This window comes from Lampetra fluviatilis, chromosome 7, assembly GCF_964198595.1.
Source record: "Lampetra fluviatilis chromosome 7, kcLamFluv1.1, whole genome shotgun sequence".
NCBI classification, from domain to species: Eukaryota; Metazoa; Chordata; class Hyperoartia; order Petromyzontiformes; family Petromyzontidae; genus Lampetra; species Lampetra fluviatilis.
In genome coordinates, this window is record NC_136281.1 from 16,881,817 (window position 1) to 16,894,512 (window position 12,696).

Here is a 12,696-nt window from a genome sequence, read left to right on the forward strand (position 1 = left end):
AACGGTTGAGCCTCCCCTGGGTCGACTCAGCTTCAAATGAGTACCTGGTGTGGTGTGTAATCATCGCCACTGGGGAGACAAATGTGGTTGGGCGTGGTGTTGGCTACCCACCCCCTCGTGTGCGGCTCTGGCTCACTAGCAGCACTTGCCCCTACCGTCTGTCAAGGCTATAAGGGGGGTGATCTCTGTATTTATAGTGGTAGTGTAGGGGTTAGCCACACTGCGCTATGAACATGGCGGTCTGCAGTCGATTCACAGCCATAGAGAGCATTAGTGACGAATTATATCAGAACAGGTCGACTCAGTGTTGAATAATTACCTGATGCGGTGTTTCAACACACAGCGATGGGGAGCCTACAACACCCGCAGTGTAACTGGCTACACTAACCCCCTTGCCCCAACAGTCAACGCAGGCTGCACGGGGGATCTTTGTCTTTGCGGTGGCGGTGTTGGCGGGGGTGCAATCACCTGGAACATGTCGGTGTCGGCGTCGTGCGTGTACTCCACCACGACGGTGTGGTTGCGTGACAGCGTGTACGAGATGCTGTGCTGCTCCTTGCTGCTCACCGCCTGTGTGGTGGCGAGGGCAGAGGGGAGCGAGGGTGGGAAGGGGAGGAGAGGGGAGAGGGGGCGAGGGGAGAGGGTGAGAGACACGCACATGAGCTCACAACAGGTGTCAAACGGCAGCCTTCAGCACCATCGCCACAGTGTGAACAAACATCGAGCTGCAGCCTCTGCCGAACATCCATCAGTTGCCCGACTCGTCAAGGGCGCTCACGTTCCGCCGGAGAGCCGAGGGCTGGGAGGGGTAATCCGTCTTGCATCCCAGGAGGACACGGCTGGTAGCAGTAGGGGTTGACTGGGACGACCCGAATCAAAGGCTACTCCAGAAGCTATTTAATATCGTGCTGTTAATACGATTAAGAGCAGTGCAATGGGTAGAGATGAATTAAGGCACGGTTAATATTTTTATTTGCGGGTGGTAAAGTGAGAAGAATTTTAAGCCACGCGCACATTAATCCAACCGGTTTGGCCGTGCAACAGCACTGCTGTATTTACGAATCTGAAAACGATGCTAATGGTGCGCGCGGCTGCATATCGCACACCTATTTCCACCGTAGTTACGATTTTCTTGGAACGGGCTTTGACGAGCCACGGCAATTAAAGCTGATTGTGGCTTTTTGGCCCAGACAGATCTCACGCTCGCAATGCGTCGAGCAAAGCGTGGCTGTGGTTCAACAAAGTATTTGTTTCGGGCAGCCGTGTGACAGTTCAGCCTTAAAATAAATACATCGAAGCTATTTCTGCTGGTCCTAAAGCGGCTATTCTGAACGTATGAACGACGCTGCCAACGGCTTCCTGGGGAAGGGGAGAGTTGGGGGGGGGGTTCGTGAAAATCGTGAGACCCCCCCCCAATCCCCCCCCCCATCTAAAGTACCCGCGACCACCCACGTGCTCGTGTCTTCCAGAGGAGGCGAAACTCTCTCCCACCCCCTCCTCTCTCTCGCCTCTCCACACGCTGCAAACCCCCCACCCCACAATCCACGCGGCGGCTTCGCGAGCCCTCCGAGAGCGACGTTTAATAACGGGGAGGATACAAACGCAGACGGAAACGCCACACGAGCAAGACGCGCTCGAAACGAACGGCGCGACGCCTCGCCAAAAGGCTTTGCTTAACCAAACACGTAGGCCATATTTATAGACTCGCGTACGCGGTGATATTTGTCAAACATTTTGTCAAGAAAGGTGGACGATTTGGCCTACTCGCCCGTGGTCGGGTATTTGGGTTAGCGAGCGTTGGCAGCCGACAACCCGGTACACAGACGACAAGTGGAAAAACGATGTGAACGCCGTTGGGGCGAGCTTTATTAATTACACATCTCCTCGCCTGTTGCCACAAAAATTTAGAGCGTTCCCTTAAATGATTGTTTAACCATCGATTTTAATCAAGATCTGGGAACAATACGCGGCATAAGTTGCTCCAGCAGATCGAACGCTTTTAGCTCACGAGAACCCATTTATCCTTAAACATGTGACTCAACTGTACGGCAACTGTAATCCAACCACAGAGCTGAGCTAAGCTACGGTGTCCTTGCGTAATGGGGCAACAGAATGTGGCACAGACTGCCATTGAACTCAAATAGCAAGGCTTCGTTTAAAATATTTACATAACATTTTTTTTATTTGGTATCTTTTACCGCGAGGCACCGCTCAGTCTTACGGTCGATTCACCCCACTTATTTTGATATCGCGAGGTCGCCGCGACTGCCGAAACAATTAAAATGGCGCAAAAAATAGGCACGAAAATGCGTGTTGATCGCGCACTCCGGCTAAAAATAAAAAGGCTTCAATTAACAGTCGCAACTAGGAGAAGGGGGAAAAACATCGACGATAACTAAAAACAGCACAGCACGTGTGGCCAGGAGGGGCGGGGGGGGGGAGACGCGGAGAGGGGGGGCGAGCGCGCAGGGAGGCGGCGTTTATCGGAGGGTGCTGCGTACTGGGATTCCACGAGGGGCGTGGGAAACATTCGCTTGGTAAATAAAAATAGATTTCAAAGCTGCGGAGTGGGGAGCACTGACGGGGCTGGAAGTCGGAGATGTAATTGCTTGCCTGAGCCACAGCGACAGGCGATTAACCCCTCCCTCGCTCACAGCCACCGAGGGCCTCGCGAGGGAGGGCAGGAGGATGGAGGAGTCATCCCGGCGTGTCTCCTCCTTCGGGCCGCTGCTTTGCGGCCACCCGGCTGCTGTGACACAGCGCCGGCTGAGAAAGTTCTCTGCTGCGCAAGAGCCGGGGCTCCGACCGAGTCTTGATAAACAATTGTCCCGGCACAGTTTTAGCACCGCAGCAGCAAAGGCTGAGAGGCATGCGGAAGGTTTAAAGGAAGCTTTCAGTAAGCACGAGGCAACATAGCTGATGTGCTCAAATAATTATTGCTTAAAAATAATTATTCCACGTGATTTTTTCAAATGTATGTTTAGGTTAAAGCTTTGCCATATGTTCTGCTGCATGTGTAATGATTTTTTTGGCCATCATCCCAGTGCCCCCTTAAAATCACATTCTGTACTCTGCTGCTAAAAGAATCAATTTCAATTAAATCTGTTTTTGTACAAAAAAATACTGTTTGCCAAATTCTGAACTAAATGCTGTAGGTTTAGTACAAAACCAAGATTCGTATCTAAATTATTTATGCGCTCTCCTTACAGGCACTGTAACGTGCAAAATCAAAAGCTTATGTCGTCCAAAAACATAATTTGCGAGATACTTTTTGCTTTGAAGATTAAACAAAAAGGTGAAAATTCGAGAACTGTGCACGGCAGAGAGAGAGAGCCCAACACCGATCGTCGCTCGCGCAACACAGCAGAGCCATCGCTGGAATGTTCGTGGCAACGTGCACGGGGCCAGTGCAGCGGGGACAGCTCAAACGTGGCGAGGCTTTCACCTGCTCTGAACCAAACCTCACCTCTGCTGCCCGCTAAACATCTCCTCAGAAGGGTTGACACACACGCGGTGAGCACAACGCACCGCCACCGTCGCCCTCACGCCCGCTTTTAGCAACGTCGCGGGTTTTTTTTGGGGAGGGGGGGGGTTGATGGATCACGCTGAGACCGTCCCACGCAACGGGCCCACGAGGCGCCCGCCGCTGCCACTCAGTCACGTCTTGGTGCCAACTCGCGCTCAAAACGACAGCGTATCTATTTAACGATTAAAATAGTGGCAGCCGCCCCCACCCCGCCCGCCATCTCAACTCGGTGACATTTCTATCCGAGCCATACAACGGAGGGTTGCGGACACCCCCCGGTGGTCTCGCGAGCTGCCCCGACACCATTCTCCCCCCCTACCCAGGTGACGAGGAAGAAGAATGGCTCCCCATTACGTTTGTTGAATCTGGGGGGGGGGGGGGGGGAGGCCCCCGACCGTCCGTCAAGACCGTGGTCACGGCGTCGCGCCCGTTCCCTGTGGTGACGAGCTCTGTCGTGCGGGCGAGAGCTAGCCCCATCAGGGGAGTTCGTGCTCTCGTCCCTTTACAATTTTGACCGATAACCCCGCAGGGCAACTCCTCCAACAGCTTGGCTCCCCCCCCCCCCCCAAGCCCAGAACGCTGGCATCTGTTTTGTAGGATTATCTGCTCCTTGAAAAACCCCCAAAGGGTTTCCTCAATGCAGTCGAGGGGAGCTCAACCATCACGACCGGTCTTTCCCTGCGATATCGGAACGAATTGTCACGCACGTCGCCTTCCAGCGGGTCCCGGTCGTCTCACGAGCTCCACTGCAGCGCTCGCACGTGGCGCCTGGTCCGTGGGACAAACTCGACCGAGACTGCCGCGTGTCGCGGGACTCCTCTGCTAACCCCAGGGACCCCTCTGCTAACCCCAGCGTGATGCGCGGCCAGGCTGTCACGGCCTCGCAGCCGCTGCCACAGGGCCTGCGGCATCAGCCGCCTACCATTGGCCCCGGAGCGCTTCTTCGGAGGAGCCATGGCATCGGGAAGCCCATGCCACGCTTCTCCCTGCCTCTTCTGGGCATGGTGGCCTCTCTCTCTCTCTCAGGCACCACCGCTATCATCTTACACGGCCGCGGATTTTTGGTGCCAAATCCGGAGCCTCCGCATGCCCTGCCCTCGAGCTCCCGCGCCGGCAGAGCGCGACGCCGAACGTGCTACTCGCCCCGTCGAGTGCAGCGAGAGCACAAGCGCGGACCGCCGAGTTTGAGAGACGCTCCGCACTTCACGGTCCTCACTGCGAGCCCAGCCACCGTAGTGTATTCCGCCCAGCGGCAATGTTATTAATTAACCGTTTCTAATCATTTCAAATTTTACTTTTACGCGCCTAATGGCGCTGCGTTAGCCGCACTGACTGCGGGTAGTGCCCCTACTGAAAACATGGGATTAATTTCTAGATCCCAGCCTAGCCTACAGGGTGAAAACCCTGCCAAAAAAACACCAAGTGTTGCAGAAGCACCATAAAAAAAACCTCTGGGCACCGAGCCCAGAAAACTAATACACCGAGTGGAGATGGCGGACGGGTCACGTGATGCAGGCAGAGTGGGAGCGGGGAGGGGGTAAGAATTATATTATTAAATGAATACGAATTTGGTTTCTGGGTGGCCGGCACGAGGATGAATGTTGGCGTGTGGTGGAGTCGGCGCGTGTCGGCGACCGCCGTACGAGGGGTGGTAATACGGCAAATTGGATGTTTACCTGTCCGTAGCGATTGTTTTTGTGTTGCCCCTTTGTACGCACGGCACTTTCTCCGGGCACTCGTGTCTCCTCTCAGGTGCAAAGTACTCAATAAAGGATTTTTGCCACGGCGTGTCGAGTCGAACCTTCTTGAATGCAAGTCTTGAGATTTCCTGGGCTAAGTTCTGCCGTGACTCGTGTCAGCTGCAACCTTCTGTGGAAGGGTGACAGTGCTGCAGCAACTACGGGGGGTTAGAACGAGAGTGAGAAAGTGCTGCAGCGGCCGCAGCTGTAGGAGTTTAAGTGGAACAAAGTCTAATCATAGTGTCTTATATCGGCATGCATTGAGATTATTTAGATTATTTTGGTGCTATAAACGTCTAAATGATGGGTCACTTTGTTGGGCTATCATTTGTGGTGAGGTCGCTTCTGAAAAATAAATTCATACCTCAGTGCCTGGTAGGGTGGGGATGGGTTAGTGGTACTTGTATGTGTTAGGGTGATTTGTTTACCCTTCTAGTACTTTGCACGACTCATGTTTTTGTGATGTTTATTGTTGTAATGGTCTGATCCGCCCCTACTGGACATCTGCGACAAAGAGCTTCATAGCTGCCTGTAGGACCGCACAGCAGCGGGTAACATAAGGATGCACGCTGCTGCTGCTGCGGTTACTGCTGCGGTTACTGCTGCTGCTGCTGCGGCTGCAAGGCAAGACTCCGTGTTCTTGATACCAAATTAAATGGAAGCGGCTAATCCCAAAATAAAATAAACCACGGAGGCGCGCGGGCGCTTTCAACGTGGGGCACTGTGACAAGAATGCCGCGCATAAATCACTCTTCCTACAACATTCTCGCATTTGTGCTCCCCTAGAGAGGACATTACTCAGCGGCCAATGTGCTAAAGTGAACCGTAAACTACAGCATGCAAACGTGGCTAATGTTGCCGTTTGTGCGATGGCGTCGCTTAGGCGGGCGGCCGCACCAATGCAGATTTGCGCTCTAAGCAACCTGATGCCACAGGCTTTATCGGCAGACAACCGGCCACAGAGACGGGCACTGGGAGGCCAGGCACCAAGGTTAAAGTCACAGCTTGTGTGAAGCCTCTGCCTCTCTCGCCGTCTCGTCAAGAGGCATGGAACCGTGGCATTAGGTTACGACCCGTAAGTGTTTTGACTCTGCATGTGTTAAATTGCACAAACTGGTCTATTCAAAAGGTCTCATTAAGCCAAACTTCAAAAAGGTTTCTGATTATCCAACATTAACGACTAATGCTGTGTAATAATAACTTTTTTTCTCTGCGCATAATAGCAAAGCACACGTCCTTTGGACGTGACTGGCCGTCCATCCCTCCCAGCCAGCCAACAACACTTTGCATCTGATATCGAGTCCTGCCTCTCTCCACGAGTCTCTTGCCGTACATCGCAATACATCTCAATGTCTCGCTTCGTCTCTGTCGGTCTCTCTATTCCTCCGTTCCCTCCTCCACCTCTCTCCCTCCCCGTCTGTATTCCTCTCCTCCCTCCACTGCATCCCACCCTCTTCCCTACCACCTATCTCTCTCACCGTTTCTCTCTCTCACAACCTCGCTCTACTTATTACCACCTCTCCCTTTCCCATCTCTCTTGCCACTCCATAATCCTCCCTCCCACTGATTCTCGCATTCCTTCCCCTCTCCCCTCTTTGTATTTTGCTCTCTCTCTCCTCTCCATTTTACACCCTTTCACGCTCTCCCGCCTCTCTTCTCTCCATTCCTCTGCAATCCCCTCCTCCCTCCTCCATCTCCCACCCACACCCCCCTCCCTCCATCTCCCACCCCCCCCCTCCATCTCCCACCCACACCCCCCCCCTCCATCTCCCACCCACACCCCCCTCCTCCATCTCCCACCCACACCCCCCTCCCTCTATCTCTATCTCCCACCCACACCCCCCTCCCTCCATCTCCCACCCACACCCCCCTCCTCCATCTCCCACCCACACCCCCCTCTATCTCCCACCCACACCTCCCTCTATCTCCCACCTACACCCCCCTCCCTCTATCTCCCACCTACACCCCCCTCCCTCCATCTCCCACCCACACCCCCCTCCATCTCCCACCCACACCCCCCTCCATCTCCCACCCACACCTCCCTCCCTCTATCTCCCACCCACACCTCCCTCCCTCTATCTCCCACCCACACCCCCCTCCCTCTATCTCCCACCCACACCCCCCTCCCTCTATCTCCCACCCACACCTCCCTCCTCCATCTCCCACCCACACCCCCCTCCCTCCATCTCCCACCCACACCCCCCTCCATCTCCCACCCACACCTCCCTCCCTCTATCTCCCACCCACACCCCCCTCCCTCCATCTCCCACCCACACCCCCCTCCATCTCCCACCCACACCTCCCTCCCTCTATCTCCCACCCACACCCCCCTCCCTCTATCTCCCACCCACACCTCCCTCCCTCTATCTCCCACCCACACCCCCCTCCGTCTATCTCTATCTCCCACCCACACCCCCCTCCCTCCATCTCCCACCCACACCCCCCTCCCTCTATCTCCCACGTACACCTCCCTCCATCTCCCACCCACACCCTCCTTCTCGATTGCATTTGCGGGAACCCTGCAGGGTGGGGGGGAGGGGGTGGAGGCGTGACGTCAGTAAGACAACACGAACCCGGCTAGACGCTGTGGGATGCGGGTGAAGCGATCGAGCACATGTGCACGGCGACGCCACTGCCGCGCACGTGCAACTGCTCGCCAGCCAGGCAGACAGGAATCCAGGCAGGAAGCCACACAGACAACTTTTTTTCCCCCCTACTATAGCAGGACAAGTCAATGTTTAAGAAGCAAAACAAACGGTGTACCAAAATTTACACAGAGAAATCAATGCACGAATGCTGGCAGGTTTAAAATTAATTCATATTGGACATTATTTTTTAATTGTATGCCAGTTATAATCTGATTAAAATATTTCAAAAGCCTCCAAAATGTTGCACATTGCATTGGCTATAACAACTATAAAGTCCCTTGAATGTCCTCAGCCCTGCAGCCAAGAATTATTGGCAGGGAAACGCTCGCCAATATTTAAAAATGTGTCCATTCTCTCGCTGGCAAAACCTTTCCAGGGCTGCAAGTAATTTAGCACTCCTCTTGCAAAACTGTTCCGTCCATCGGGAAGAGAGTGGCGGAATTTGTACGTTTGTTTCGGCAGTGCAATCGCCATTGTAAGAAAACCCCAAAGCACTAGCCCTGAAAGCAAGGTGATCCAGTATCGATGTTTACACAGCACGTCTCAGGCCACAGCCCAAACACGTGGGCAACGTGCCAACAACAAACGAATGCCCGTGCCGTCCACGCCACTGTACTCTTTCTCAAAACACCTCTTCTTTTCAAACCGTGTAACGTAGAAAAAAAGCAACAGCGTTTATACTCCCTTTGGGGCGAAGCCTAACAAAGGGAGCCCCCCCTCTCCCCATTTGTTTTCTCTCTCACAGAATCTGTCGAAGGCGTATGCATGAAGCCCGCCGCCGATGCGCGCTGTAAGGGGAACAGCCATCCTCCCCTTCCCGCCCGTGGGCATGAAGGGCTTCTGCCTGCTCCTCCGCGACTTCCAAGCCTCCCTCGCCCCCAGCATCCCTTTAACCCCATCACCGGCCGCGCACGCTGCGCTCTTCGACGCCCTCGCCTCTGCCCCCGCCCCCTGCAGCCCTACCCCCCCTGCAGCCCTACCCCCCCTGCAGCCCTACCCCCCCTGCAGCCCTACCCCCCCTGCAGCCCTACCCCCCCGGCAGCCCTACCACGTGAACATTGATTTCCGCGGGCACCTCTTCAAGGGGCCGCGCGACGACATCCCGAGCGGCGCTTCTGCTCATTCGGCGCCCACGCTGCTCAGGACGAAATCGTCCAGCGCACGTCAGTCGCCTGGAAAGACGTGGCGACCTACGGGAGTTTCTATCATTCACCAGACTCTTCCACGCACGCACGCGCGGGTTTAGAGAGGCAAGTGTTAACACCTCTGGCTACGACAGAGTGACGCGGGGCCAATTCGGGGGCTGTGACACGGCGATACCGGCCCTGAGTGCTATCGCTGCTGAGCACGAGGACCAGAACCTCATTTCTTTCTGTCACTACTTGAAGCTTTTCATGTCATTGCAGAAAACCGGTGAATTTGTTTTACTTATCTCTGCCCCGCTATAACAATACATGCCCCCCATGCCCTATGATCTGGACAGCCCTTGTACTCAAAGCCATTTGTAATGTGCTGAAGATGGAATGTGTATTTGCAGCAAGCGCAGGAACGTGGGTATCATTGTGTGGCTGTTGATTTAGGAGTGCAAAATACCGCTTTGGGAGAAAGGCGCGCAGCGTGCGAGCCAGCGGTGGAGGACCTTTACCGAGAGCCGTAAACGTCACGGTCACGGCTCTTATTCAACCTTTGTGGCACTTCAACGCTTGCACTCTTTCATTGTTTTTATTTCTCCCACTCGAGATGAGGTGGCTCAAAGAAAAAATTCCTGACCAGAAGATGCAGGCTTCTCAAACCTAACCACAGCTGCATAACATTTTCAAAGGGCATTAGTTTTTTTGTTTGTTTCTATATAATTAACCATTAAGCAGTTAAAAGCAATTTTCCAAAGCTTACAATGTGCTGTTCACCTGATCTCTTTGGCAATGCCAAGATAATATTTTAAACTGCCACGGCAAGACGGCGGGGCGGCTACACTCAGTTTGTCATGCAGTCCAGGCGCATAATGAAGACGTAACGACAACCAAACTTTCGGGAAGTGCATCCAACGCCACATTTCCCACTGCCGGTGGGAAACCTGCCGGTCTCGCTTCACAGACCGTCCAACCTGCTTGGGCCTCGCCAGCACGGCCCGACTCGGGCGCCCAGCCCCGCTTGCCGTCGTTCACCCCCAAGCGTGCGGCACTGTTTCACCCGGGCCACCCGGGGAACCCAGTAGTGATCTCACGGGGTCAACGTGGAGGAGAAGAGAGATGCGCCATCAGCGGCCCTGAGCAATAAGTTCGGGGACATATTAATGTAAAAAAAAAATTGGTAGAGAATTAAATATTAATAGATATTATCCTAGGGTAGCCTGCCCTTATACAATCCTAGGGGGCTAAGGAATAGCGAGTGGCAGGAGGGAATGGTTCAGAATCATTCCAGGACCGACGAACCAGCTTGGCAGTGGTTGTGGGAACGTAGCAATGACACTCTGGGCGTGACCTCAACCCCACTTCACAGATTAGCGCATCACTCCCGCTCAGATGACCTAGATATTGCACGTTGGGTGCGCACGTGCTGTTTGGTAAGTGTGGCAGAAGTTGGATTTGCCGTTTGAAAACTGTTGTTCTACTCCACCGAAAACAATGACCCTCTGCCTCGTGTGCCAGCCTATAACATTACAGCCTCGGGGGGGGGGGCACATGGGGTTTCCAAACCACTCGGCTGCACGGCAGGACGAAGCGAAATAATGCAACCGACTGGCAGTGTTCTCTTGGAGCTCCTTTGATTTTGCTCATAAATCTCACGTGACCACAGAAGCCTGCATCCGACTGACAGCGCCACTGGATGCGACTTTGCAGGGTTTTTTTTTTGCTCTTCAGAGACACTTTAGTGAGGCGTCTGACATCGCACAGAGGGCTTAGCGAGCAAATGGCAGATGGCACGCCATGTTACATGCACAGGTGACTTTCATATCCATCCAAAACAACTTTAACCCCTTCGTGCATTACGCAACCTGCTTTGATGCAGGCACTGGGGATGGAAAAGTGGCGCAACGATTACCGGCACTTCGCTATTAACCCGGCAACCTCAGTTCAATTCCTGGCCAGGGTGAACCACATTTTGTGTTCTCTATTTACCAACCTACGCTGACCAGCGTGCTGAAGTTATGGTCAAGCAAACCTAAATGGCCGCCACGGAATCGGAAGTCCTACATACTGCAGCTAAATCAACAAAGAGCTTTACATACTTTTTTTATCAGGAACGATACACGTTACACATGCCTGTAACTATGCAATTCCTAAACGGACCTAACCCTCCATTATGTGCCCGCAGTGGGTCACCTACGGTGGCTGCTCCAGCCACCGCACTGCCCGACTGTGAAGTCACCGAGGCTGTAATGTTTTAAGAGGGCGCCGAGCCCCAAGGCTTGGGACAGAGCAATAGTCTCTGCAATTTCTCCACATTGTAACCCGGTCGATGGTTGCCCATTCCTATTTATGTAAAGGGGAACCATCAATTAAATGGAGTTTCCCCAATGTCGGAAGCATTCACCAAAATGTTGTAGCAACCAAAGAAAGCACCCATGGCTGTTTTATTATTCCTCCAGCAAACCAGCTTGCACTTGATATTCCCAGAATTTACGCCAAATCCACATTTCACGAATACATTTGTCAAAATTTATATTACCTTATTATTCAACATTTGATGTCGGGGGACACCTATTTAAATATAGAACATGCGTATTCGTGCAAAGACGCTTTGAATTGAAAGGATGATTAAAATTATCACGATAATATCTCCAAGTTGACTTCCTACACAGTGTGCTGACATCAAGTGTGGCCAAAAGCTTCATTTATTGAATGATTCATAGTTGTGTGTTGGGAGTTGAAATAATAATTGTTCCCACCATCTGCCGTTGGAAGTCGGTAAAGGCCTGTATTGACGAGCAGGTCAGGGCTAAAGTGGGGTTACGTTCAGAGCCTACACCGACACTCGGAAATCCTCTGGGTAATACTGCCGAGGAAAGCTACGACGAACGCAACAAATCAGGTTGTCGTTGCCGTACTCATTGTGCTCAATTTGTTTGTTTACAAATTATAATCAAGGTTTCTTATATTAAATTTGAGTTGTCACAGCTTTGCTCCAGAGGGAACGCACCCTATTCAGCATCGAGCCTTCCAGCCCTGACAAGCATTAAGGAAATAATTTATTCGAGGCTAATTCCTAAAACGTGGCCAGGAAGTTAAGGCCCAATGCCTTCCTCTTGCAAACAATTCTGCAGGGTAAGTGTGCATCCCCGTAAAGTGGAAGACAGCAGGCTTATTAGATAGCAATTCCACAGAGCGTACAGTGTCAGGTAAGTTTGAGGTTTCAATGACAGTGGCCAGCTGTTAACCCGGAGCTAAGCGCATTGATCACATGGCCACGCAAGCGGTTCCCCAGCGAGGATTTGAGACAAGACTGCCGGGCGTGGCGCCCGAGGCGTGTTTGTGACTGCGCAGCGTACATACCCCCCCCCGCACCTCCGATTAGCATGGTTGGCTACGTACGGTACGAACGAAGTTGAACATACGTATGCGTGTGCGCACACTCGCAGTTGCCCACGTATTCGAGAGCGGTTCCACACACTCACCATGGAGCACCGCCAGCAGCCTGTGCCATACTCCACGCACTGTTTTGCCAAATCCTGGTATTACATTGGGAATGGCCAAGGCTCCGACGGCTAAAGCGAATGACGGGAACTAGCGAGACAAAGCGACGAAGATTGTCAAACGATAAACAGGCATGGGCTGGGGAACAG

General features: G+C 53.1%; 1 protein-coding gene across 1 annotated transcript in view; it reads right to left on the bottom strand.

Annotated features, from left to right (window-relative positions):
- LOC144933670 (E3 ubiquitin-protein ligase pellino homolog 2-like) overlaps positions 1-12,696 on the bottom strand; it is a 57,436-nt gene that overhangs the window by 15,198 nt on the left and 29,542 nt on the right. Inside the window, exon 4 of the mRNA XM_078858727.1 lies at positions 469-570. Coding sequence (XP_078714853.1) covers positions 469-570 — 102 coding nt within the window. The remainder of the gene's footprint in view (positions 1-468; positions 571-12,696) is intronic.